Source organism: Haliaeetus albicilla, chromosome 21, assembly GCF_947461875.1.
Source record: "Haliaeetus albicilla chromosome 21, bHalAlb1.1, whole genome shotgun sequence".
Lineage (NCBI taxonomy): Eukaryota > Metazoa > Chordata > Aves > Accipitriformes > Accipitridae > Haliaeetus > Haliaeetus albicilla.
In genome coordinates, this window is record NC_091503.1 from 25,848,277 (window position 1) to 25,875,118 (window position 26,842).

At 41.3% G+C, this 26,842-nt stretch overlaps 1 protein-coding gene and 1 long non-coding RNA gene across 4 annotated transcripts in view; one reads left to right on the top strand and one right to left on the bottom strand.

The window, feature by feature from the left end:
• The first annotated feature begins 3 nt into the window (after positions 1–3).
• Positions 4–23,867, top strand: LOC138690360 (uncharacterized). Of its 2 annotated transcripts, none has more exons than XR_011329223.1 (3): positions 4–217; positions 13,228–18,213; positions 19,433–23,867. It is a non-coding gene; the product is annotated as an uncharacterized lncRNA (long non-coding RNA). The 2 variants fall into 2 exon arrangements; XR_011329224.1 differs by having other exon boundaries at positions 13,228–17,874.
• Positions 22,589–26,842, bottom strand: part of NFX1 (nuclear transcription factor, X-box binding 1) — a 72,046-nt gene continuing 67,792 nt past the window's right edge. For both annotated transcript variants that reach the window (XM_069809288.1, XM_069809289.1), the window contains exon 24: positions 22,589–26,579. In XM_069809288.1, the coding sequence (XP_069665389.1) occupies positions 26,504–26,579 (76 nt within the window). In that variant the 3' untranslated portion in view covers positions 22,589–26,503. The remainder of the gene's footprint in view (positions 26,580–26,842) is intronic.

Below are 26,842 nucleotides of genomic sequence, written 5' to 3' on the forward strand. Positions count from 1 at the left end.
GGGGGCGGCGGCGGCGGCTCGGTGCCGGTTCCCGCCCCCTCCACCGCCTGACTGGAGGCGGCCGCGGCCCTGAGAGGAAGGGGCCCGGGGGGCGAGGAGGAAGAAAGAAAAGGAGAAAGAAAGAAAGAGAGGAGGAGGAGGAGGAAGAAGGGGGTGGCACGACGTGGCTGGCTCTGGTCTACACACGCGTAACTCCCCGGCTCGGAACGGAGGCAAGGTCGGTGGGAGGTTTTTTTTGCCTTCCCGCCCGGGGGGGGATGAGGAGCGGCGGGGCGCTGGCGGCGAGAAGCGTCCGCCGTTGAAGTCGAGGTGGTGCCGCGGGGGAAGCGGCTCCCGTGTGCGAGTGTCCGAGCGTGTGTGTGTGTGGAGAGCTGCCCCGGGTTCTTCTGCTGGGTTTCAGCTATGGCTGTTGGGCACAAAAAAAACCAACCCAAAACAAATAAACCCGCTTCCTCTCGTTCTCGGGCCCTGCCTTGCAGCAGCGGGACCACCAGGCCGCGGCTCCTCAGGTCGCGGCTGACAGAAACTGGCTTCCCAAGGAAACCAGAGCCGGAGAAGGTAGGGCCCTGAGCCCCCAGGTCTCTAAAGGGATGGCAGCATCCAGAAGGGCCAAGCAGGAGCTTTGCAGGTCACCTTTTGGACGAGCGGAGGAGAAGGTCCACTGTGTGCTTTGGGACTACCAGGAGATGAGGACGGTTCCCAGAAATCTGCTCTCCTGCGCAGCAGCCCTGGGGTCGCAGGGGACAGCCGAAGGCCCGGTGATTCAGGCTGGAGTCAGCGTGTAAGCTGATTCCATGAGTCAGTGGATGGGCAGTGTATCAGACGGAATATTGATGATGGAGCGCTAGTGGTTACCTTAAACTTCCTTCCCAGAGGAGGCTGCAGCATCTCCACTCCAAAAGTAAAGAAAACAGGCTTGGAAGCCACGGGCCTTTTTCTTGTCTCCTGCTATTGTACCTTCCCAGCAAAGTGCTGGAACAGGACAGAAAGACTCTGTTGACGTCAGTCTGTATGGATGCCTTTTGGAAGGGGACTCTGGTGGGTTTGTGGGGGTCCCATACCTCGGTGGGATGGAAGATCTCTACCCAACACTGCAGTCTGTCTCACAGTGTAGAGGCCTTCAAAGAAGGGGGTGGAGGAAGTGATTCTGGCCATCAAAGGTGGGCAGCAGAGTGGCAGATGTGGAGGTGGTAGGGCAGCAAGCAAAGGGGAGGGAGAGAAGCGTGGTAGCATTTTGATATCTGGTATGAGCTTCCACTGCCACCCCCATTCAAACCAGGGTGTAACTACAGTAACGAGAACGGTGGCTGCATGAAAAAGCAGTTTCTGTGTTGGGGATGTGTCTCAACATCTTCCCCCTGCCTTTTTCCAAGCTTAAGAAAGCGACTGGAATGGTGTCTTGGCTAGCAATAGCAGATTTCCAATATGGTAATGATGTTACCTGCAGAGGCAAGGGTATTTTGGGGCACTTTTAATGTTAAAGCTCATTTTGTCATGGTACAGACTATTATCAAAATTAGTGCCACTAAGGAACTAGGTACAATGATAAATTAGAAGAGTAAATGTAGTTTTAAAACACGCAAAAAATAACAGTTGCCTCTTCAAAACAAGGACTGAACAGCATGCAATGTGTAAGGCATGGGATCACATATGAGCATGAGAAGAAAATTTTAAATAGCTGATCATTCTTTAACTACCATCCATCTGGTGCCTGGAGAAGTCTATTGAAAGAAACTCATGTATGATAAAGATGAAAACTGTATCATACAGTATCATACTACATGCGCAAAAGGTTGAGTGGGGAGAAATTAGGACTGCAGCCTTCAATTTTACTTCAACCTGGTGCAAATTTTTTTGTCTAAAATAGCTAAGAGCCAAAGAAAGAGGAGCTTTGGACCAAACAGCCTTGCAATGAACAGAGGCAGCACTTCCTCTGCCAACTCCTCTTTCCTCTGTCGTAGCCACGGAGAGCCATCTGATGGCAAATAGGTGCAGTTCTGTGGAGCAAGGATGGTAAATTCATACGGGGCTGTGTGTTGTCCCCAATTACAGGGACACCCTGTAATCTGAGAGCTGTGATTTGTGAGCCTCTTAAAAGTTTTTGCACAATGAGGACCTGGGACTGGGAAAAGTAACTCACTTCTTATGTTGATTTATTGTCATTTCCCTTCAAATAGCATGAGATAAGTAGTGTTGTGATACATGCCAGGTTTAACAACAGACTACAAAACAAAAAAAGAGCAAAAGTAGAGTAAGATTAAGACATTATATAGATCTGTGTCTAAAAAGCACAATGCTGGAATCATAACATTACATGAGTGTTTTTCTAAAAAAAAAAAAAAAATAAAAGAAAAAGCTTTCAGTTTGTGATATTCACTGAAAACACAGAGCTCTGGACCATCACCATCTTTCTGTTTGCCAAAATAGGAATGCAGCAGGTGCATCACCAATTCAACCAGATATATCCAGATCGACCGTTAGAAAGCATTCCTTTTGTTAACAAAAGTGGATTTGGGGGGTGAATATTCTACTGAGTGCTGAACACCCCCTTGCCCCTAAAAAAACCCCCACCAGAACACATGAAGAGATGTGAAAGTATAATGAAGCTAGTTTACATACCGAGAATAGAAAAAGGATTAAATTAATGCTGACGATTAATATGTTATGATTTAAAACAAGACAGCTGCCTAAGGAAATTAATGATGTCACTAAGACACCAGTACCTTAAAAACTTACATTGTCTTTGATGTTATTGAGATACTAGAAATAAAAAAAAATATACAGTTACTGTCACAGGAAAAAAAGTAAAATCAGTAATAGCAAAGAAGGAAAGAAAAATGCTTAATACATCCAGATCATAGTCTATGTGACTGACAATAAAAATCTTACTAAAATTACACGTTTTCAAGTCATCAGGACTAAGGCAGTTTATGTACATGAAACTGAAAATAAGCTAGCCAGTGACTTCTCGGTCTCAGGAATACTAAATTTTTAGAAATCTTGAAAAACTGGGAAAATTCCAAAAGAGTGAATGATTGTCCTTACCAATATTGAGTCATCAGTAAAAATAGAAAAAAGAGTGACTCAGGAAAGCTGAGCTAACTGGCTCAATGGTAATTTTGTTTTGAGGAAAGATGATTGTGATGTATAAATCTGGGGGGACAAGATAACATGTCTGAACAGTTAAGTTGTTCTAGTGTTACAGCCCACATGAAAATAGCCAAGGCATTTGATTTGGTACCAGCTGAAATTTGGTTGGAAATTTCTATGGAATTAACTCCATATACCTTCCATATATTTCAAAACTGCTTCCTGACAGAACTCAAGGTGTTAGCAGAGGCAGAAAGATAACAAAACATAAGACAGGGAACAAGGAAGATTTGCTCTAATGCTTTTTTCATCAGCCATTTAGATTTTCTGGTAAAGTCTGTGGGTGACAATGATTGCAATAATAAGTAATGGGAGGAAATGTTTGTAATCTGAATCGAACAGAGAAAGGCATTATAATGCAGCCATAAATACATCTGAGGATCAGGACTGCAGAAAGTGAACATTTATCTTGGGAAGCGATAATTCCAAAAAGGATGCAGTGTAACCCAAGTTGAGTGTGACACCTTCCTGGTCTGACCTTTGCCAGACCTTCCTGACTCTTCAAATATTTCTGTCTCATACTGTGACCAAAATGCAAGCCAGCTACACTGTGCTTTTTATTTCCTGAGTACAAACAAGTGTTTCCCAGAGTCCCACAGACCATGCCAAGTGGTACTGTTCTGTTCTAAGACTTAGTTTGTTTACTACTTGTCCTCAACAAGAGGAGAGGGGGTTCACAACCTGCCATCACCTGATTCCTTACAGCCTGTTATCACCGTCATCTAGAACACAGTTCAGGTTAGCACATCGCAATGGACTCCAACTTTGTGAGCACCAGAGAGTTTCCATTGCCCAAGCGCTCATGCCTAGGGCATCTCTGCAGAGATGCTGCAGTAGCTTTTCATATCTGTGGTGATCATTAAGACATACCTGAAGCAAAGTATCAGATTGTCCATCTGTCTTGTATTCAGAGCAGATAGAAATGGAAGCCTATGAAAAGCTGATGAGTCATTACCAATGTAGTCAATGCAAGTAGTGAACTGGCACTCTTTAGGCAGGCTGAACAAGACCACAACGGCGTAGTCACACTGTTTTGTGGATATGATATACCCAGCAGCAGCTCCAGAAATCCTGTATGACCTCTCCGTTATGAAAGAAGTTGGCTACAGTGTTCCAGGATCGGAGCATGCTGGTAGAAGAGCATATACTGGTATGAAGGTGGAATGCTACTGCAAGATGGCATCTGGCAGCACAGTTGATTCCTCATTCTTTCTAAATAACAAAACCATTGATAGAGAGCATTCTGGAGGATCCTTTCCTGGAATGACTTAGGAAGCTGTATCCACCACAGTATGAAGCATGTTAGGATACCATCACAAAAAACTGGTGGGCATGTATAATTATTGAACCATATTTGCAAAACCAGTGGCAAGTATTTTTACTTATAAAAGGCTCAGAACACGACTGGATTCAACAACTATTCCTCCATTCAGAAGGTATATGAATCTTAGCTGACCCAAGGCTGGGGAAATTAGGGGCGTCACATATCGTTACAATGCCAGCATGCTTACTGAGTAATGATATGCCAGAGCATGTGCTGGTATCACAACACAGGTTTCTAACAAGACTGAGATTTGCTTTGTAATCCTTTAATGAGTCTCTGCATTAAATGCGCATACATATCTTGATTCTAGTTGAGTTGTTAGCAGAGCAATGCTGTTGGCTCACGGGCAGGCTTTGCATGACATCATAATTTTATCTTTCGGTAAACTCCTGTGACTTCTGTAGTAAGAGAAAAACTCAAGAGTTTTATTGGTTTGATAAAGCTTTCCATGGCTGAGCTTTGTAGAAATCCTCAGACTGAGTTGGCCACTTTATCCTGTTGTTAATTTACATGGTGATAGTTTATGGTGCTTTTTAGTCCGTGAGGCTGGGTAGACTCCTAAGGTGCTATGACAGACGGCAGCATTTCTTGAATTTGTGGCTTCAGTTTACTGTGTGAAAACCTGCATATTGTCTATTTTGTTGAAAAGATCAGATGGATAAGCAGCAAAGCAAAAAGGTGTGTGTTTACCTGGCTTAGCCAATGCAGTGTTTTTCACATGGACCTCTCTGACATTGGAGTCTGGAATAGGGATTTTGCCTTTCTAGACAGTAACTGAGACTGGTCGACAGTTTCCAAAGTGCAAGACATAGCAGGCAGGCAAGAAGAAGCCATTAGATGAGAAACTCCTCAAAAGATAATGGGATCTGATTATCTGAGGGACCAGTACCAATAGTCAATGATTAGAATTTATGGAAGGAATAGATGCAAAGAAACCACATGATGTGTTTTAACTCCAGCAATGCCATATAAAGTTGCTGAACTGTCCAGCAGGATTGTTGTAAAGGCCACACTAGGCAAATTTCTTTTGAGACTTTAGATTAATTTGCTCAACCAGCAGAGCTGAAATTCCTCTCTTTGGAGAGTGATCTTATTCTAGCTTAGTATCCTCATTTTTGAAGAAACCTAGCAAAGGCGGCTATCGCTTCCATCCTTCTCCATCCTTAGTGATATCTAAAGGACCTTGCTGTCAGGACCCTGAGTGCAGGAATAGGCCTTAATTGCACTGACCAGCCTCACCTGAGACACTTCCACCTGCACACCCTCTGCCCCTGGGCCAAGGGGCTCCATGTAAGTTCAGGCCTGGGCCTTCTGTCTCCATCAGATCTATGCCATAGGTGTACTTGCCTCCAGTTCCATCACAGCTGTGCTTCACCACGGGCTTTGTTGGTCCAGAGCCTGGCCTGCTTGCTTCATGTGGGTACTGTGGAACCAGTCCCTGGCTGGTGAAGCTCCTCCTGCCCTGCTAGCCTTGTTACTGTACTTGGCTTCTCTCCCAAAGGGAGCAGTCAGTTCCCAACTGTTCCTTGATGCTTGTCTGGATGAGGCCCTGAGTAACTTGACCTACCCTTGAAGTTTGCCCTTAGCGTAAGAGGATGCACCAAATGACCTCCAGATGTCTTTCGCAAACTACTTCTTTCTGATTCTGTACAAATGCAACCGCTAGCCCACGTCAACTAGGCACAACAGAATTTGCTATTTAACAAAACAGAAAAATGGAAGGGAACTAGAAAGCTTTGGTATATTATCTGTTACCTTCAGCCTCTACATCTGCTCTCTCCCTTCTACATTTGCCTCTCCTTATCAGTATTGTGTGGTGTGGGGACATCATGAGACCTAGCTCCTGCGGTTTGCCATGCCACACAGGAAACACTAAAGGAATATTAATTGCAATAGGTCCCATCTTTTCTGGTGATAAAACAGAATGAGAGCCATCTCTTCCTATGAGAAAGGCCAAGCCTGCGTTCTGGTGCACAGAACAGCACTGCTGTCTTAGAGCTCTACGAGCTCGAGTTTCTGTGCATCCTTGTTGCATTGTTCAATTACTTGCAGAATTAACTTTCCTGTCCTTTTCCTCTCAGTGCTTTCTTTAACAATATGTCACAGAACAAACATGGTGTCTCCTCAGCCTGTCTCATTGTACTTTTCATACTATTGTCTGTACTTCTATTCTCTAGGTAGCTTGTCTTCTTAAGAGAAGATAAATCATGCAGTGCATCTTGAAATTTTTAATCTCTTTGCTTACAACTGTGACGTTCTTAACAGTCACTGACTTATGCTCAGCTTGCATGGCTCAGTGGGCTGGGACATTGATGCTTCCTTGGACAGTTAAGCTCCTACAACCATTAATGTGCAAAGGTATAGTTTGTTGGTTTTGTTTGTTTAATTTCAGAAATGAAAGGCACAAAGCTACGGTTTTGCATCTTTTAGCTTGTTTGGCATGCCACTTTGACATGTTTGCCAGCAGCTACAGATAGAGTGTTTTCAAGACAATGCCAAAATTCCTAATGGAAAGTTGCTTTTCTTTGGCCTCGGCATTAAATATTAATCCATCCACATAGGGCTTGTTCTTTCAAGAGACAGCAGTTCAATTCATTATAGCACTAGGAAGATTTTGTTCCTTGTCTGCTTGATGTAGTGTTTCACGTATACCTTGAGCTGAGAGATTGTGGTGTGGAAAAGATGCCAAAACTGTGGAGATGCACCCTTATAATAGGCATAGTAGATTTTTCTGACTGCACAGTATGTGCCAGCTGGAGCTAGTTTTGTTTGTTACAGAAGTCATGAAATAAACTCCTCTTACTGACTAAAAAACCTGCAGTGGAAACCTCCCTGCAGGATGAAGGTAGGAACACCAACATGTTTGCTTAGTACACTAGCATACCTTTCACATGTACCTGTTTCTCTTTGTCATTGCTAAACCACTGCACTGGGGGAGGGAAAACTTCACTCATCATGGAAGTATTTAAAGCAACTGTGCCTCATGAACTCATCCTCTGCCAAAATGAATAGCCTCTCCGCCCTCTCAATGGCATCTGCTAGCAGACACAGTGATACTGACTTGCAACATTAGCATTGCAGGTTAATTATTGCCAAGGTTTAAATGAATTGTGAAACAAGTTTCATAACACCCAATCAGTGAGGAGCACATTAGAAAAATGTAAAGAGTTCTTTAGAAAACAATACCTTGTCACATGAATGGCAGGTAAAAACATTAAGATAATACAATAGAAGTTAATATTTCCTTTGCTTTAATACTACTTTCCTTTAACTGCTTGATTATTCTGCTGACATAGAGTATTTGGCAGAAAAAATCCCCTGCATAATCCAATTGCATTGCTTTTCTTCTGAAGGGAAACTATGCTTAACTCGATGCTGGGAATCCCCCTTCTGCTCAGCAAGAACCCCTCATCTCCGAGTAACAGCACTGTCTGGTTCCCTGATACGCGCTCCCTTGGAAGAGCGAGTTCTCAGCTTGATGGTACTATGGTTTCAGTAGAAAGGGTAGGGAGTAGCTTCTTGCATACTCATTAAGGATATTATTTTGGGATACGGGAATAGCACAGTTGAATTCCCTCAGGCAAGAAATGTTTAGAATCCACCTGGAGGAGTACTCTAAATAACAGGTTATTATGCTAGCAAGTAGGCACTTCCTCTGTTTTTAATTAACTAACTTTTGACTGTTATATGCCATATTCTTCAATATACCTGCTGGATGAGGCTCCTCAGAAGACATGGGCAAAATCCGGTGTTTCTCTGCTTTGTCTGAATTGCAGTGAATCTATGCAAACAGGCTGATTCTTTACATGTGAAGGTGCTCAAATACCAGCATTAAGGAAGTTTTGCAAATTCAGTATCAGGTACTGATTGAATGAAGCAAGGCACTTGTAGTGTTAGCAGAGAAGTGCCTTCTCTGTTGCCATCTTGGACCCAGGCCACTGAATTCCTCCCATATGTTGTATTAAATGCCAAGGAACATGGCCTTAATGTAGTTCATTATTGTTTATAATTGGCTCTGTAAAAGATTGGAGCATTTGTTAGAATCAGCTGGTGGCAATTTTCTTTCTCTCTCCATAAATTATGCAATTTACTTTTTTTAAAAAAAATAATATCAGGGATTCATCTTGGTTGAACATTACTTTATCTTGTAATTTGTCTGTCGCTATCAACTAAGAGTATTTCACCTCTATAGAGACTTCTCAGGCATGGTTAGGAGTGACAAATCTATCCATTTTACATCTTCTGTAGATGATAATGACTAGAGGATTAAAAAAAACCATATAAATTGCTTCCAAAATGCTGAAATTAAAACCCCCAGATGTTAGTTATAGTTTACCTTTCTTCCTTTTAATTTTCCTATGCTTTTCTGCTACCACCTGTGATAAAGTCAAGTTAAAAACACACACAAACATAACTGTAAATATATCTCTTTGCTTATAAGGAGATTCTGCTAGGTTCACCTTTTGTGTTCTAACTAGAGGCAGAGTTTCCTAGCGTTTCTCCTCAGGTGCTATCTTTGAAGGGTTGTAAAACAAAGATGGAAACAAGTTCTATGAACTGTAGTAATAAACTGCCCAATTATTTCTCAGTAAAGAGAGCAAATATGTTCTATGTATCAGGAAAGCTAGCCAACTTAATGAGCTTGCAAACTGATAGAAAACTGCCAATTGAAATGAGGCCCTTTTATAATCTATTGCAATGGCTACAATTACAGCGTCAAATTTGATTATTGGCTAAAATTATTATACGTCTTGTCATGCTGAATTACTAATTAACATAATTTTATTCCCTTTGTATAATTGTGTTCAAATAAATGTAGAAACTCATATCTGTATTAGATGTACTGTTTTTTAAAAATCATAATTTTCACAATAGTTAAGAACACGAAGTCTCTGAGTATCATTTCTTTTTGTTTATCATGACTCAGTGTCCCCATATTGTTCTATACTATTATCCAGTGGAGTACAGTTGGACAGTGGCTATCGGAATAGCCTGAGGAAGTAAAACATAATTAAACAGAACCTTTCCAACCAAGAACCAAATAATAGAATTTTCCACTCAAGTTTGAAGCAGGGAGGCATCTGGTGCTGAAATGGCATATTTTGGTGACCAAAAAGCATGGAAACAAGAGACAGGTTTTAAAAGAGTTTTTCAGACTTAACTGTAATTCAGTGACAAACACAGCCGTGGTGGATTCCAGGAAAACAGGCTACGTTGTGCCTGCTATATGGACTTTGATCACACTTATCTAGAGACTGCATGCTGCAAGCCAAGAGATGCTAGTTGCTTTTAGAAAAGCTGTCTACATCTCTAGAACAACCTGTTCTCACAGCTTTTCTTTAGAGATAAGCTTTCAACATCAGCCAATTTTGCCTTACAGGAATAAATGCCTATGCTGTAATGCAAAGGCAAGTCCTGATTTGAGTTGCACCATCATTTAGGACATCACACCTTGGACTGTTTTCTAAATGCAAGTTCAGGAAACTGTATGAAAGGGCTGGGGGCTGAGCAAAGCCTTGTAACTCTTCATGAAATATCACCTGGTTTGCAGCCAAGAAGATGACCTCAGCCAAGGAAATGATGCTTAATTTTGAACTTTCACGTTTTTCGCCTTTTTTAACTTTTGAACTTTTATAGCATAAACAGAAGGGCATTGTTTTCCCTAGCTGGGCAGCTCACGTGGCAGTAGTTTTCTGAAGTCAGACTGAGTAAGCCATGGATATGAGTCTAGTCCCTCAGCCCACATAGCCAGGAGAGTTCCGGGTCATTAGTTCTCAACTGGGAACTACAGTGCTCATGTTTTTATCTTATTTTTTCTTTTTTTTTATGTAGCTAAGTAGAAAGCAACTATTATTCTGGCTGGTAATCTTCCTCTACACAGGGGTTAGGCTGGCTCTCCACCTTCTCCACTATTCCTAAGAGTGTGCTACAATGAAATGAATAAATGAAATTATTTTACATCTTTACTTGGTAGCAATATCTTAGAAATAATTGGCCTTGAAAGGAAAAATATGTAGTTTTCTGTAGCTTATTGGTTTTAGTCTGAAAGTCATAGCAAATATGGATTCTCAGAAGAGCTTTTCAGAACAGACACTGATAGAAAAGATGGATGATACTGCCATATTGATACATCTGAGCTGCCAAGGTATATTATGATTGATTTCAGCAATGACACAGTTGGGGTGCCTTATTAAATGTTTCAACAGAATAAATCAATGAATGTTAATAGAAGGAGTAGGACTATAGAGAAAGGGTAAGAAAAGAAAGAATAAATTTTACGCTTTTTGTTTAAAATATCACTTAAGAGTTGTAAGGAATATGGAACTGGAAATAAATCAGCCAAAGTTGATATAACTGAAATTAGTTGTAATTTAATGAACAAAATTACAAGAAAGTCATATAGGCTGCCCACCAACTTGCTCCTAGAAACAGGATACAATTAAGGCCAGCGTGCAAAATGGACAATGCTAGGAGAGGACTTAAGTAGTAACAAGAAAATAGTCTGCTAGCAGTAAAAGGAAGCCCAACCAGCGGTCAGTACAGAAAATTAAGTATCCAATACTTGTGTACTTCATCTTTCATTTGAAATGAAAGGGTCTGCTAATGCCTCGCAAAGTTAAACACCTATGGCAACTTTGGCCAGAGTTAGGAAAGAACGTGCTTCGGAATACTTGTATCAACTGAATGTTTTTGAATCCACGGCACCTAATGAAATTATCCTTATCGTATTAAATAACTGTAAAACCATCTTAAAGCTATTAGTGGACACCTGTATTTTTTGTATCTGATAAGACCGGGACCATTCAATCACCACATGGACTGCCTTGCTTTGTCTCTCCCATCCCTGAGTATCTTTCTTCATCCAGTCCAACATTTTTCTTTCCAGTAAAGGCAGGTGTTATGATCAAGCTGCTGTCTCTTATGTAACTCTACTGTCCTTATATTTTGAGAAAACCAATGAAAACTGTCATTCTGTCACCAAGGCAAAGGGGTTTCTCTTGGAATTCCTTCACCACTTCCCATGGGCAGGCAGGAGTTCAGCCATCTCAGGACAGCAGGGCTCCATCACGCCTAACGGTGACTTGGGAAGACAAACACCATCACTCCGAACGTCCCCCCTTCCTTCCCCAGCTTTATATATTGAGCACGACGTCCTCTGGTGTGGGATGGCCCTTGGGTCCATCGGGGTCAGCTGTCCTGGCTGTGTGCCCCCCTGACTCCTTGTGCCCCCCGCAGCCTCCTCGCTGGTGGGGTGGGGGAGAAGCAGAAAAGGCCTTGGCTCTGGGTAAGCACTGCTCAGCAGTAACAAAAACATCCCTGTGTTATCAACACTTGTTTTCATCAGAAAATGTGATCTGCTTCCTGTCGCACAGTAAAGCAAACATTTGTTTGCCAGGATTGTAAAAAAAAGTCAGTCAGTTATTAAAAAGTAAAGGCATTCCAATGGGTACAATGAGTAACGAGTGAAATTTCTCAAGAGCATGCAGTAATTTAGAGGAAGTGCTACATGAAGTTGTGGTGGGGCTTAAAAATAAGTTTTGGGTGTGGCAGTAACGGTGTATGACAGAAGACAAAGCAGTACTGGAATCGGAATTCAAAATGCAGGAATTGATGCCTGCATATTTAAATAAATGCAGAAAAGACTCACAGAAGTGTTTGTTCCAGGAAATGAAGAAAACGGCTCAGAGTAAGACAGCCTATTTTCTATTAATAAGAGCATGCAGTGACCAGATTACAGTATGAGACTAGTTTTGCAGGTAGATAATACAAGGTACTAAAGAGCAATTAATCTAGTAAAAAAATCACTGATTTGATGCCAGAACCAGCTAACGAGCTATTGGCTCAATCCTGGGGGAAATTAAAGGCTTCTAAAGTACATCAGTCTGGGCAAAATCCAGTAACTTCTCCTGTAAGCTTAAACTTCATGCATTTAAAAATCTGTACAACCATCTTTATTCCTACTACTTTTCCTTGTCTTTGAAGTGTGCAGCCATTTTTGCACTTAACAAGCAGCTGTCATCTTGATTTATGCTTCCATTTACCTAGTAATCATTTTTTTTTTATTTTGGGGGAATAGTTTCTTTACCAATTATTTAAAAATGTCTGGAACCAGATTAATTTTATGTAATCTGGAGGGATGCTGGGGGAGCATAGCAAAAGTGACTTCAGATTTTATTTTTTCTAATCTAATACATATGTCCAGAGAGCTATCTCAGTCAGGTCTTCCTGGGGGAGATACAGCCTCTACTGGCAAAAGAACACTTTGGCTGGCAATCACTTAGGACAGCATCCTAAATAGAACAAGTCATACTTGCAGAATATACTTTCTTTTAGCTGGTTATACCTTTATGTAGGAAAGTGGTGGGGGGAATCGCATCTCTGGCAAACGGTATCAAAATTTCTGTTAAAACTTCAGTGTTAAAATCTTAGAATTCTGTAGAGATGTACAGTGTTGTTGTAAAGAGCATTTCCCACTATTTCAGCTCATCACTCTGCTAGACACAAAACATTTATCTGGAGACAATAAATATCTTCAGTCACTCCCACTCTAGAGATTCTGCTGCCTGTAAGGATACATTTCTCCTTTTAATATTAAGGGCTTAAATATATAAAATTACTGTTACTGTAGCATTTATTACCTGGTATACGTACATAGATTATAAAGTGTGTGTACACTGTATAAAGTGTGTATATAGACATATATATGTATATATATACACACTGATATATGATTCTTGTTATAATTCCTATAGGATTAGAACAAGGAGACTGAATACCTCCTCAGCAAGAGTTGCTTGTTCATCCTGTCAAAACCAAGGAAATAGGCACCAGCAAGTCATATCAGAGAAAGGAGTCAGAAATTGCACAATTAGCTCAGAAACTGCTGCAAGATCCCTCATTAAACACAGACTTTGTGAAGAAGACCTGTCTCACACTTGGACAAGAGAAAAATGGAACATAGGTGGAAGAAACCACCCACGAGAAAGATTACATAGGAAAAGACTGGGAGGAACCAATTGTCGTAATTGCGTGCAATGTGTTTGGGCTTGGATGGACAGAAACTGATGACTTGCTGTCTCATTGAGAGAACGGGAAACCTGGAAAAGCCAGGGAATAGATGCAGCCTGGATCTGAGGGAGGGCAGGGAAGAGAGGGAGAAGAGTTGCAGCTGTGACTATCACATGGTCCCTCCGGAGTTCAGTGCAGGGTTACACCTACGCCCTTCCTCTGGTATTCCTCAAACATGTAGATTCCACAACTTTTTTTGCAAGGCTAAAAGCTCTTTTTCAGCTCTCCTCAGTGTCATTTGACCCTTAGTCACTGCTCAAGCTCTGGAATTTGTTTCTTTATAGGACTTCTTCACAGGGCTGATTTTGATCAAGCCCAGACAGTAGAGGCAGTCCATCGAGTATGGCTGCAACCAGAGGGGTTCACTGCCCACATCCACCTGTGTGACCTGCCACTTCTTCTTTCTCCTAGCATATTCTCTATTCCCATCTGTGTCCGTGTGAGTCCACTGCGTGCCATTGTTCCGTAACAACTCAACACAGACATACCCCTCTCTCTTTGTATGTCGTCTGCCAGGCCAGCCCTGTACCATCTTTGCTGTTTCTATTTAACTTTCCCACAGCCAAACCCCCCCTCCTTTACCGGGTGATACCAGATTAATTCCGTTGGAACATGACACCTTAACCTTGGCTGTAACTGAAAAATCATATCTCCATCCATGTTGGTTTGGTTTGTATTGTCTCCTCTGGCTGGGCTTTATCAACGTGTCTGCCCTCATTCTAGCTGCTGGAGCAAGTCAGTACACTGCCATCCTCTTCCTTCCTCAACCACCGAGCTGTGTACCCCATTCCTGTTCTTCCTTACTGATTGCCATGTGACACTGTTGCAAGACCACTGTATTAGACTGTCCACAGATTTTACACTGTTCAGTTAATGTAATATTGCAGTAGTAATAGCAATCTAATAGGGTGGTCCCCCTAACCTTAAAAGCATAGGGGAATACCAGCAAGTTAGAACATGCAGGAGGACTATGCCCCAGTCTTGGAAGGCCACCAAGAAAGCCCCAAGCAAGCCCTGTCCCACACAGGGAGGCTAATCCTGCGTGTCTGACCAAGAGACCCGTGTGCCCTGACCCAAGCTGCCACGATGACCATGGCACGTCCTTGGACAACACTGGGGCTTTGCACTGTGCTGCAAGATAGAGGCAACATTGCGCACTAAAATGGAAAAACAGAACAAAAATGCCAACTTTGGGAGAATGCGTAGGTGGGGACCATAAGTGTGGGCAATTTGGTGCTAAGAAGTCCGCAAGCTTCTTAGCAGACTAGAAGCTGGGAGGGAAAAATGTCGTTTGGGACATGTATCTCTGTTTTCTGCATACACTTTATGTCATCAGAAACATAGCCCTTCCCTACCTCTAGATTTTTGAACATGGGCATGAAGCACAGGTGCTTGTTTAGATTACAGATCTATCCATGGCATGTTCCACTCTTCCAGCCTTTACATCTGTGATGCTTTCCACGTAGGCTTTACATTTCTCACAAAAAAACCGTAGCCAAATAAACAATTTGGTTTTTAATAGCCAGGGCCTTGAGCTTCTGCAAACATTCCCAGACCTGCACATCAGCCTGCAGCTATGCCACCTTACTCCTGCATCCGTGCTAACTGCAGAGTCATGTGACAAGCAGAGCTGGCAACAGGTACAGTTAAGGACGTGATTACAGCACCTGTGACAAACACAGCACCAAAGTCCCTTGCCCTAAATAACTTTCTGACATCCTTAACACTGTGGTAAGTCTGATCATGTGAAAGGAGGAAGGAGGTCTTGGGATATCTGTGGTGATCGTTTGGCTTAAAAATACCCCCCAATTTTTTTCCCCTCAGACAGGAAGATGATGGGGATATAACATGCAGCAGGTCTTCAGGCAAGGTGATCTCACTCAGTATGACCTTCCTGCACACAGACCTCCCCAGTCTGAGGCAGCTCTTTTGCACCAACTAACAACTGTACATCTGTCAGATCCCTCACTGGTCCAAGTCCTGCGAGACTCCCAGCGAAACAGAGTTATTGTTACCCTTATTTAGATCAATTAAATAGTACCACTTTTTGTCTGCGATTTTAGAACGGTAGATAGACTGTAGGGTTCTGTGTCCTACGGTCCCAACTGCTTTTATAGTAATTACAGCCAAGAGGAAAGTCTGATCAAAACCACAGCTCTCGTCTACTCTGTAGGCAAGTGCTGATGCAGCCTAAAATTCTCTCTGCTTTCATATTGCTTAAATTCACAGTGAGAGAAAATAAAGGGTTGTGCATGCTGACAGCTTCAAGATGGAGCGGAGCATCATCACCAGGTTCAAACAGTTGGCATGAGTGGTTAAAACAAACATTTCATACAGTTCTTGTAGTGATACCTGGCCCAAATTCACAGATCTGTATTCTTCTACATATTGCCTAGCTCCAAGCCCCTGGATGTGCCATTGCCATTGCTGCACATCTTCCCTGGATGCCTCCCGCTCTCCCTCCTCTGCTACATTTGGGCGTAGAGGTAACACTGCGCTTTCAAATACCCTCCCCGAACTCGGGTGTGCTGCCAGTGGCCCCTCCTGGTAGACATCCTCATTGTGAACTTGTTGACAATGGGCACAGCCCCTTGTTCCATCGGGTGAGCGCAGGGCAGTATCAAGGACGTCCCTTCCAGGGGATCCTCTTCTGCCCCAGCAGGACACATGTCCACTGCCCAGCAGACTCAGAAAACCAGTTTGCACTTGCAGGACTTGTGGTTGCCATAAACACTCTCTAGCAAGATGCACGTATTCATGCAGAAATTGTTTAGCTCTACTAACGAGCAGTCTTTGTTATAACAGCGTTATCTGTTCTGCCAAGCCAAGAATTACCTGCAACACCAGCAATTCTATGCCCTCCACCTTGGCTGCTACTCCTCTGTACCCAATAATAACCATGGTCTTTAGCTCCGCAAAACTCCCACTGGTTTGGGTTTTTTTTCTTTGCTACCCTTGGTCTTTCAGCCATAGCTGTGTCTCTAAGACCACATGCCTGTAGGCTGCATCCCAAAGCCTGGGTCTTGCTGCTTCCACAGTAATCATGGTCTAACAGTACTGTCTTTATTTCATTCTTAGTCTTCTGCTTTTCATTTGCAACATCAACCTAAGGATAAGGAAACACAAGCTTCCAACCCAAGTATTATTAGTCTTACAGGTTGCTGTGAGCTCCCCCACAGCAGTGGGTAAGGAAGGCTTCCCCACAACTCACGTTCTCCGAGTGAAACTTACCTTGAAATTCAGTTCACAGCCCTGGCTCGTGGTCTTTTACAAGACGCTGTTCAGGCTCTGACTGCCCACCAGCATCTCCTAAGGACTTCTGTACAACACCGTCTTCCCCTTCTGTGACAATCTGGCTTTTTGAGCCCCGAGAAGCCCTACACCACTGTAGCAGCACATACTCTCCACGTGGTGTTACCACCCTTGGCCGCAAAACTAGAGCATTTCATGGGATTGCTAGTTGAGTGCCACTGTCTCTTCTCTCATTCCAGTACTAAGAGTGAGGAATTTGTCCTGGGGCTCCCTGTGTATTCAAACAATACAGTTGCCTTCTTTTCCACTAGCAGGGAAATGTAAATGTCAGAAGTCCAACCACAATACTACTATGCTGTGCTACAAACAGAAAATCATGAGGACAATGTGTGACACGAGCAGTCTTCTGAATTTGTTCATTCTAGCATTGGGCTCATCTGCTTTGAAGACTGCCCAGGCTGTTGAGTAACCACTGTGCCTGGCCTTAGAACTCGACTCTCAATAGATTAAAATCACATGGGGTTTACCAGTAGTAGTCAAAATGTTAATATTTTGTAAGCCACGTTCTACAGCCACAGGAACGTATCACTGAAGATGCTGAGGCAAAGAAACAGTATCTCACAGAGCCCAACAGCCCAGTTTCCAGTGTTGCTCATCTACAGCAGCAGATGTATGCTGCCTTCCTTGCTACCTTTGTACCCTCAAGCATGAAGAAAGAAATCCTCCCCATACCCTTCCAGCATTCTCCATCTGTTTGGCACCCTTATGACAAAAGACTGCCAGCTACAACACAATCTTCCAGGAACTCTGGAATGAAAATCCTCAGTCATTACCTGAGTCCATGCCTTTTTCTCTCTCCTGCCCGATCTACTTTTCCTAAAACTCCTCCTGTCACAGGTTCATATGGGCCCACACTCCCACTCTGCACTTAGAATGGCCAAACCTTCCATCCGGTAAGGACCTGGGGGTTGTCTCAAGACAACCTTGAGAGAGGAAAGATCATTACTGACCTGGCTGCAAGACCGAATTTGAACTGAACAACCAAACAGGAATTGGTAACTGATGGGAGCCAGCAGGCTGTGAGTAAATCTCGAACTGCACTCTTCAGCTGTGACCTTGGTGGGAAAAGGGGGAAGTTTTAGCTGTACATGTGCATAATTCTAAAGTATTTTTTATTGATACTAATTTCTTTCACATTAATATTTTCAATCTGTAGACCTGGACAGTGTTTTGAAGATTTAACAGGGTAACTGTTTATAGTTTATATTCACTTGAAGAGTAACACATCTGCCACTACTCAGCTGATTCTTTCACGTATTTTTTTGCAAATCCTTTTGCTTCTGAAGCAACCCTTTTCTGTAACTTCTTGATATAGCTGGTAAGATGTCCATTCCACAGAATCAACTGACTCTGCTTTGGTAAGTTTTTGTTGATAGAAGCTGTTTGGCCATTAAAAGTATTTGCATCATTAAGGAATTAAATATCAGCTACTACTTAAAGAACTCTATATTAATTTCAGAATAACAACAAGAGCTCTCTCTTCAAGGGTGGCAAGAAAAAGCCAATGCCTTTCTAAATTATTTTAATTTTAGACACTCTTTGATGCAAAAGAAACCTGTTATGAATCACTGAAATAAATACGGTTTTTGATTCACTTAAAATAAATCTGTTAAAAATCTGCTGCTCTTAACATTATCCCCAGAATTAATATTTGGATTTAACTATAACCATCTTTGAATCTGCAAACACTGTAGTAACTAAAGGATTAAAGTCTTATCATAGATGAGTTACAAATTTATGTATACAGCTCGTGGGGTCCTAGGAAACCATGAACATTTTATTTCCTGTCATTCAATCCATTCTGTTCTATCAGAAGATATTCTACCCATAAATGTGTAAAAACTACTGCACGGTAGACATTAGAAAAGTACAAAAGCTGTATCAGAATAAACAACAAAAGATTAACAACTATCAGATTTCAAACAAAACAACCATCAGAAGCCATAAGCATCGAACACTTAATGTGACTGCGGAATTGCTTCTTTTCTCAATTAACGAATCATGGTCTTTTTGAAAAAGACAAAATATAACACAGGTGTTTGCATATTAATAGAATTGCTAGTGACTTCTGGAGACTGTATGCAACATTCAGAAAGATGAACAAAACAGACCAAGATGTTAATGAGAATCAACAGCCTGTTCAAAAGGAAACTCAGGGAGGTCAAGACAGCCAAGACCTCTTTGCCCAACAAAGACATGGAGAGAATTTGATTAACTGGTCTCTGTAAACACTTTTGACAGCTAACATTTTATGTAGAAAAATAACTGTTAAAGCTCAAGGACAAAACTGAGTCAAGAACATAGCTTAAGTTGACCATGAATGTAGGATCATATTGGTTGGAAGGGACCTCAGGGAGGTGATCTAGTCCGATTACCTGCTCCAGGCATGGCCAGTTAGAGAAGGTTGCTCAGGACCTTATCTAGTTGAGTTTTTAATGTCTTCAGGGAAGAAGATTCTGTAACCCTTCTGAGCAAACTCATCCTGTATTTTACCACCCTTATGGTAAAAGTTATTTTGCATGTATCAAGTCGTAATTCCTCGTGTTTCAACTTCTATTTCTTCTCGTCCTTCTACAGTGCACTCCGGCTCGGTCTTCTCCATACCCTCTCACTAGGCAGTTGGGGACAGCAGCAAGATCTCTTAGTCTTCTCTCCGAGGCTGAACAAATCCAGTGCCTTCAACCTCTCCCCGCACGTCACGTACTCCTGCCTCCTGACCGACCTGGTGCTCCTCTGTTTGACTCACTCCAGTCAGGTCCGTCTCGTACCGGGGAGCCCGCAGCGGGACCCAGTACTACAGAATTCATCTCACACATGCTGAATAGAGGGGAGTGATCACTTCCCTCGACCCACTCTCTTTGTGCTTACTAATACAGCACGGTACGCGGCTGGCTGCCTTCGCACAGGCCGCACTGCTCACTCGTCTTCAGCTTCCTGCCCACCAGGACCCCGTCCCCCCCCGGGGCTTTTCCGCAAAGCTGCTGTCTAGACCGCAGGCTCCAGCCTGCAGAGTTGCATGGGGTTATTCCATTCCAGGTGCATGGCTTTGTGTACATTTAGGCTGAAGACTAAAATAATTTCTCATAGTCAGGAGTGGAAAAAATGGGAGAAGCGTGGGATAAATATTTCACTGATTTCATACGGGGCTTTATCAGCTACTTCTTAGTAAATACATTACTTACATACTTAGTAAGTACTTAGATGCCAGCTAACAGGTAAGATGTAGCACTCCTTAAATGCCTAATAAAGTTACCAGAAATACACCTTAAATAATAATTCATTAATGAGTTATTTCATTGATATTTCAGTGGCATCAATCTGATACCTGTTTAATCACTGCCTACTTCAACAGAATATAATTAGAATTGCATAAACCTTTGATTGATGCTGCTGAACTGTCCTTCCTAAGCAGTCACACAGACACATACTTAATTAGAAACTTTGACACCTATTTATTTGATGCCAACATACTGAATTTGAACACCAATGTAAATGAGTACTTACCCCAGGAGGTACTGCACCAACTGAAGATTTTAATTAATGCTTCCTGTAACAGCACTTGTTAATACCTACTAAGAGGTATCTAACTTACTGGGTAAGCAGTAAATGCTGAAATCCCTTAAATTGCTTGCTAAAAAAAAGATAAGCTCTCTAGGTGCCTTAAATGGACAGAATGTACCTTCCTGACTGCATTGTTTGGTAGGCAGCTATCCAACACAGCCCACTGGTCGGTTTTCACTGCAGCTTTTATTTCCTAGAACTTAGATTTATAAAAAATGCTCCCTAGTAAAACACGTAAGCTTACCCTATATACACAATTTTGAAAGAGACAGCCCTTTGGTTCCTACCTACTATATAAAAAGTGTTCTATTAAGATGAGGGTTTGTTTACAGTGATCATGATTTTTAGTTTAGTTTCTTACAGCTCCTTACAAACTAAGCCCTCTAGTCCTCCAACCAGAATAAATTTCCTGCACATTAATGGAATAAAGAACTGGAATAAGCACGCATTAGATCCAGTAGAAAGCTGAATCATTTACTAGGTGGCAGTTCCTGGGCATGATGTCACAGAAAGTAAAGTTGTGAGGGGCAAGCAAAGCAGATTTCCACACAACAGCCACGTTTTGCCCCTCCTTCCTCTCACTGGAAGGAGCTCCAGAGCAGGCAGCAGTAGGTCATACAGTGACGGCACCAAAACCAATTTATAGAGGAGCGCCTGGAACATGAGAAAGGTGCTACGCCTTGGTGGGTGCTCTGAAGATTCTTTCAGTGGCAAAAAACATCTTCTATTGTGAAAGAGACCTGCATTTTCCACAGAAGTGTAAAATTGGACACCCTGAATTAAAAAAAAACAAACAACAGACGGTGCTGCAAACAGTAGCTCATGGGGTGGCAGAACAAGACGTAAGCCCGGGCTGTAGAAAGGCACCGCCGCACTACTCCAGAATGAAACAAAGCACATTCAGCAGCAGACTTCACCCACTGAACGTAACGGCACACTCACCCATCCTTTGGCTGGAAGCAAAAAGGATCCACGTGTTGCTACCTGCAACAGGGTCCTGTTATCACCAAAGGATTCCCAGGATCCTTCTGGGACCTGGGTCCCAGGATAGCAGCAACCTGGTCTCCTTCCCTCTGCCCCAGAAGCTGCACTACTTCCACCAAAAATCCTGGGATGACAAAGACTAACAAACCTGTTGAGAGCTGAGGAGCATCCAAAATACAGCCTTTCGAGAGATACCCTTTCTAATGTCTCTGGCATTCGGGTTCATGGTTAAATGACAAGTATATAGACATAAAAATTTGCACACCAACCATCTTAGGAATTCAGCATCTTAGTAAAGGACGAAAGCAGCATTTGTTGAGTAGCAAGGCTTCTGCTGGGAATTCAGCATCTACGAAATCTAAAATACTCAAAACCCAACACTATTTGAACAGTAGTATCTATCTAAGCACTGTTTTTTTTTTAACCTACTAGGGGACTGTTGTGACCATGTCACGACTGGAATGACTATTTCCAAACATGAACAAGATCAGTGAACAGAAAGCAAAACTGATTTGTCTCTTCTGCTGCCATATGCGCACACTGATAACAATGACGTTTGGTCACCTTCTAGTCAATGACAGTCCTCAACTAAAGCGCAAGTATTTTTTTCAGGCAGAGGTTTCCAACTAAGATCTGTTTTGCAATGCTTGTATACCTGCAACATGCCATCTTCATCCTCCAAAATATCCTGAAAAGAAAGTCCAAACTTACTGGCAGTTGAAGTAGTAAGACAAAAGGCTTTCAGCTGCCCTTAAAGAACTCTTCAATCTCAGATCACTTCTTGAATGTCTTTGAGCCATCTTGCACTCCATCTGAAATATCAGATCAGGCCGCTGCAATTTTTTGCTGCTATTTTTCATTTCTGTGGCTTTTGCCGCTGGAGATGCCTTACTTGCTGTTACAAAAGTTTCAGGAGGAAGCACTTCAAATAATTTCGAACTTCTGATTTTGGGACTGTTTGCTTTTTGAGTCTCCCTGCCATCTACTGAGCTGTGTTGGCAAAGTTTTCACCCCCCACCCCAACATCCATCATCCTGTATTTCTCAAATCCAGTGCCCACGGGGACTTTTAAGTGGCATAAGTCCTCACTTCCCCCCTGCCTCCCGCCGCCCCTGCCCCATACCGCTCTTCTTTACGGTCACCATTACAACTGAATGGTGGGCAAACAACAATGAAGGGACAATGAGCTAAAATCATACATTTTATTGCCAAGTAGCATTTAGGCTGACATAGTGTAGGGTTTTTCAGATAACGAAAATGTACATTTCTATTCAGATCATCATTTCTCCTGTACTTCTGAATCCCAGAAAGGTAGCAGATAATTCTTACCCTCCATTTCCTGGGGAGTCCCTCTGTGCTTGCTTCACTCTCCTTACAGCATTCATTTAAAATCACTTCAAATCCAGGAAATCACAGCTCATATTTCAAAATTTGAGGAAAAGGACTCCCCAAACTTCCATGTAAATCTATATTGTTTCTCTGTGATATGTCAGTCTTCCAACTTTGGAATACCAAGACAAAACTTGCGAACAATTCCAAAGCACTGAACTGTCAACTTAGATTTATTTCAGGTTTATATAGAAAGTAATTTTATACCAGTAACTTGAAAAAAAATCAAGTAAAATATAAAACTTTCAACAAATAACTTATTCTTAAGTGTTTTAGAACAATTTTACTTTGCTTATTTCATTATGTGGCAGATACTGTACAAAACTGCCACAAAAAACAGTGGTATTGAAGTCTACTTACGCATCTTACACAATTTTAGGTTAAACCCAAGCACTGAATATTCAGAGCACTTTAAACATATTAAACAATACAGATAGGCAATAGCACAGCCCAAATGCCAAAGTATCTGCTTAGTTCATACACAATTTTAAAAGCACTTCATGAAGTTGCATGAATTCCAACTGACATCACATAATTTATTTCTGAAGATGCTTATTGCAGAGTACTTTTTTCAAATAAATTTACAAGAAACAATATTATTCTTAGGGCTGTGGAAAACAACTAGCATGTCAAAGCTTAAGTCTTGGTTCCAGTGATGTCAAAAGGATTTTTGCCACTGACTTCACTGATGCAAAGATTTTTTTTTATCCACTCATTTTTCTATTAGATAAAAGGTGTAAAGGCCAGCTCAGATTTACAAAATAGCTATTTGAAAAATATTTCCATGAGGCACACGTGCAATATGAAGATGAGTTATCACAGATATCAAAACTACAGCCTTTAGTACTATTCCATATGAAAGTCACAGATACATTGCAGCAAAAGCAAACCAGAACAGAGAGGAGAGCACCACTGTTAAACTTTGCTGAGTTCCTTCTTAAGGCTATGTAACTGTGTTCTGGGAAGAAAGACATCAATACTTTCTTTTTGGTATTACTTTCCTGGGTAAATGTATGGTATCATGTTTTTAACCAAGTTCTTAAAATGTATTTAAAAATAAATGTTTCTGTACATGTGACTTGCTTCGTAACTACAGATATGCTCCAAGAGCCATGATGTACAGATGTGTAAAGTACAGATCTATAAAAATGTTTTAATATTCATGTAGTTAAGAGGTTTAGTTATGAGAATTATGACTTCTCAGTATGGACAGCTTCAGTAATAATTATTAGTCTCATCTTGAGAAGCTGAAGATTACCTGGGCTTTCGTATTAAAACCAGTGGCAGAATACTTGACTGCTGAAGTGCATCTCACCAAGGTTCACATTTTTATGTTAAAGCCATAATCTGATAAAATTTCCAAAGAGCAAAGCTAAATATAATGCTATTAACCTTTTACGTTTTAAATTTCAAATCAGAGGTGCAAGTGTGAAGTTTTAGCTATATTCATGTGAAACTGTGTGAAAAGTTAGTAGGCTTCAGCTTTATTCTATTTATTATCTGTAACGTTAGGCCTGCCCACAGTATAACAACTGCACGTGCTCCAGTGTATGTGCATCTAACTTTATACTCTCAGCTCACCGGACGTGTGTGCCAGCTCCTGTCCAGAACCCACCTTTGCAGTGTAACTACGTACGTTCTCCCTGACGGGCGTTACAAGCTGGAAAACAGTGCTATCTGCACATAGCTCTGAGTTTCAAAACCAGAATTAGCCTTTGGCCGCACTGAGCTGCCCCTTGTCTGCAAGCACTGCAATAGATGCACTCCTCACAATGAAGGGATTGAAGAAATACATTCATGGAAAGATGCCGAGCAACTTATTTCTTAGCTGAACTTAGCAAAGCAGTACACCTTGTAGAATCAAACACTGATTTGCTTAAGAAATTAAGGGCAATATAAGCTATGTATGTTTATTTTTCAGTTCTGTTCACAAAATATTAGACAGAAAAGGTAAAACCAATTTAAACCACTACATGCAAATTAAAAGCCTGAACGCTCCTGAGGGTTGAGAATCCTTCTGGTAACTGTTTTGCCGGAAGCATATGCATTTCGAATGTTTAGAAACATTTAAGACTGCCTTTTTTTTTTTTAATGTGAAATAATAAGCTCCTACAAAAAGAGGTAGTAACAGCATGCATTTTAATTTTCAAAACATTTTTGGGGACAGACATGGTCTGTGAATTTGCCACTTATTCTTTCAGGTTTCACAAGCTGTTCAAGATGAAACGTCGCCACAGAATGCTTCACAGATAAGGCTCAGGGTCATGTGATAACTGTAAGTGAATCTAAGTGTGGATAACTGCTTTCCATTTTCTTGGCAACAAATCTCACACTCCACCATAGTGAGCTGGCTAAAAAATAAATCAACAACAGATGACAAGTCTTCTGCTAGATCTCTTTCTTCATTATGCTCAGCCCCTTTCAGCAGCAGCCTCTGATGCTGTGCAGGGGATGCACCTCTAGCGCTACGTGTAGCCAGCCACAAGGAACAAGAAATGGTGCGTCAGTGTCAGAGTTACTAAAGCTAATTCAAAAAACTTTCTCCCCAAGTGGACAAATATTACTCAAATTCAGAGCCGTGCCACTTCTGATCAGACCTACAATCTCCCCTCCCAGAGAGCTACTCACCTACCTTAACTCATCATCTGGAAATAATTCACCATCTGAGACCAGTTTGGTGCCTTTCACTGTTTAAGCCATCATCCCATTTTGTTTATGGCATTTCCCATAAAACAGAGATCTTCCATTGCCAAACAGTTTAGACAGATGGTCTTATAAGTTTTACAAATATTGTTCCAAATTCATAACATACGTAAACCAAACTTCACACATTCACCTTAAGCTTGCACAGTACAGAAAAGATTATAAACCCCCAATAAAACCATGCAAAAAAAAACCCCAGAAGACCATCAAGCTAGCATATCTAAATACAAATTAAACCAAATAGAACACCAAAATAATATATAAAGTCTGATGTTGTTCAAGGTCTTGAATAACAAAGTATTAATAATTTTATGTTGGTTTTTTGGGGGGTGGGTTTTGTGTGTGGTTTTTTTTTGTTTTTTTTTGTAAACACATCAAATTTGAGATAAAGCAAAATAAGTCTTAATTCCCCACCTTTCCCAAATCCTGGTTCTTCAGATACCAAAGGAAGTCTGTGCTCTTAATGGGCATTTAGTGTATATATTCATACTTAGGCTAAATTTTGTTATTTCCTTCCATGTAGAAGAGTAACTCAAACTCCCAAATTTACCATGTTAACACAAAAGTGAATTAATAAAATATGAAAACACTAAAAATATTCCCATCAGCATTTTTAACACAGATTATTTCTGGTCCATTTTAAGTTGAGATATGTCAAAATAAATCTTTGAGATTTATCGTTGTTCTTACTACCCCCAAAAATATATTCGATTACCAGTTCTCTCACTTTAAAGGCATCAATGGAAAATCTACATCATTCTGACAGCACATTAGATAAAAAATTGCACCAAACCCAGGTTTAAAAAGCTATACTACTGTTAGGTATTATGCAGTTACATAAACTGTAAAAATGCATAACTTTTTAAAGTATCATAATCAATCTAACTTTAGATCTTAAATCATGAATATGCTGAACAACTGATCATTTGACAGATACCCAAAAAGTGCCTCACACAATAACTTAGTATCTTCACCTCTAAGCTTCTATATCGTAATTCTACATCAATCACTTCAGTCCTGGACATCAAAGTAGTCAATTACTGGCTCTTCTTTTAATGGTTTGGATAAACCACTGTTTCCACTACTCCTGAAATTATAAGAATATTAGATGTTACTCACCTGCATGAAAAACAAGACACAAAGTAAACTGAAATCACAAGCTCTCCTAATGTCTCAGTGTGTACTTGCACACTGCATCGGTAAATGGCATGCATTTCTAAATCATGTTTTAATGGAAGTATCTTAATGCTCCAGAAAGCCTTTGTTAACTCATTTTTGGAAAAAAAATATACTGTATTAATGTATGTCAGTGTGTGGCTGAATCGATACAATTTGTTTGGGGGTTTTACT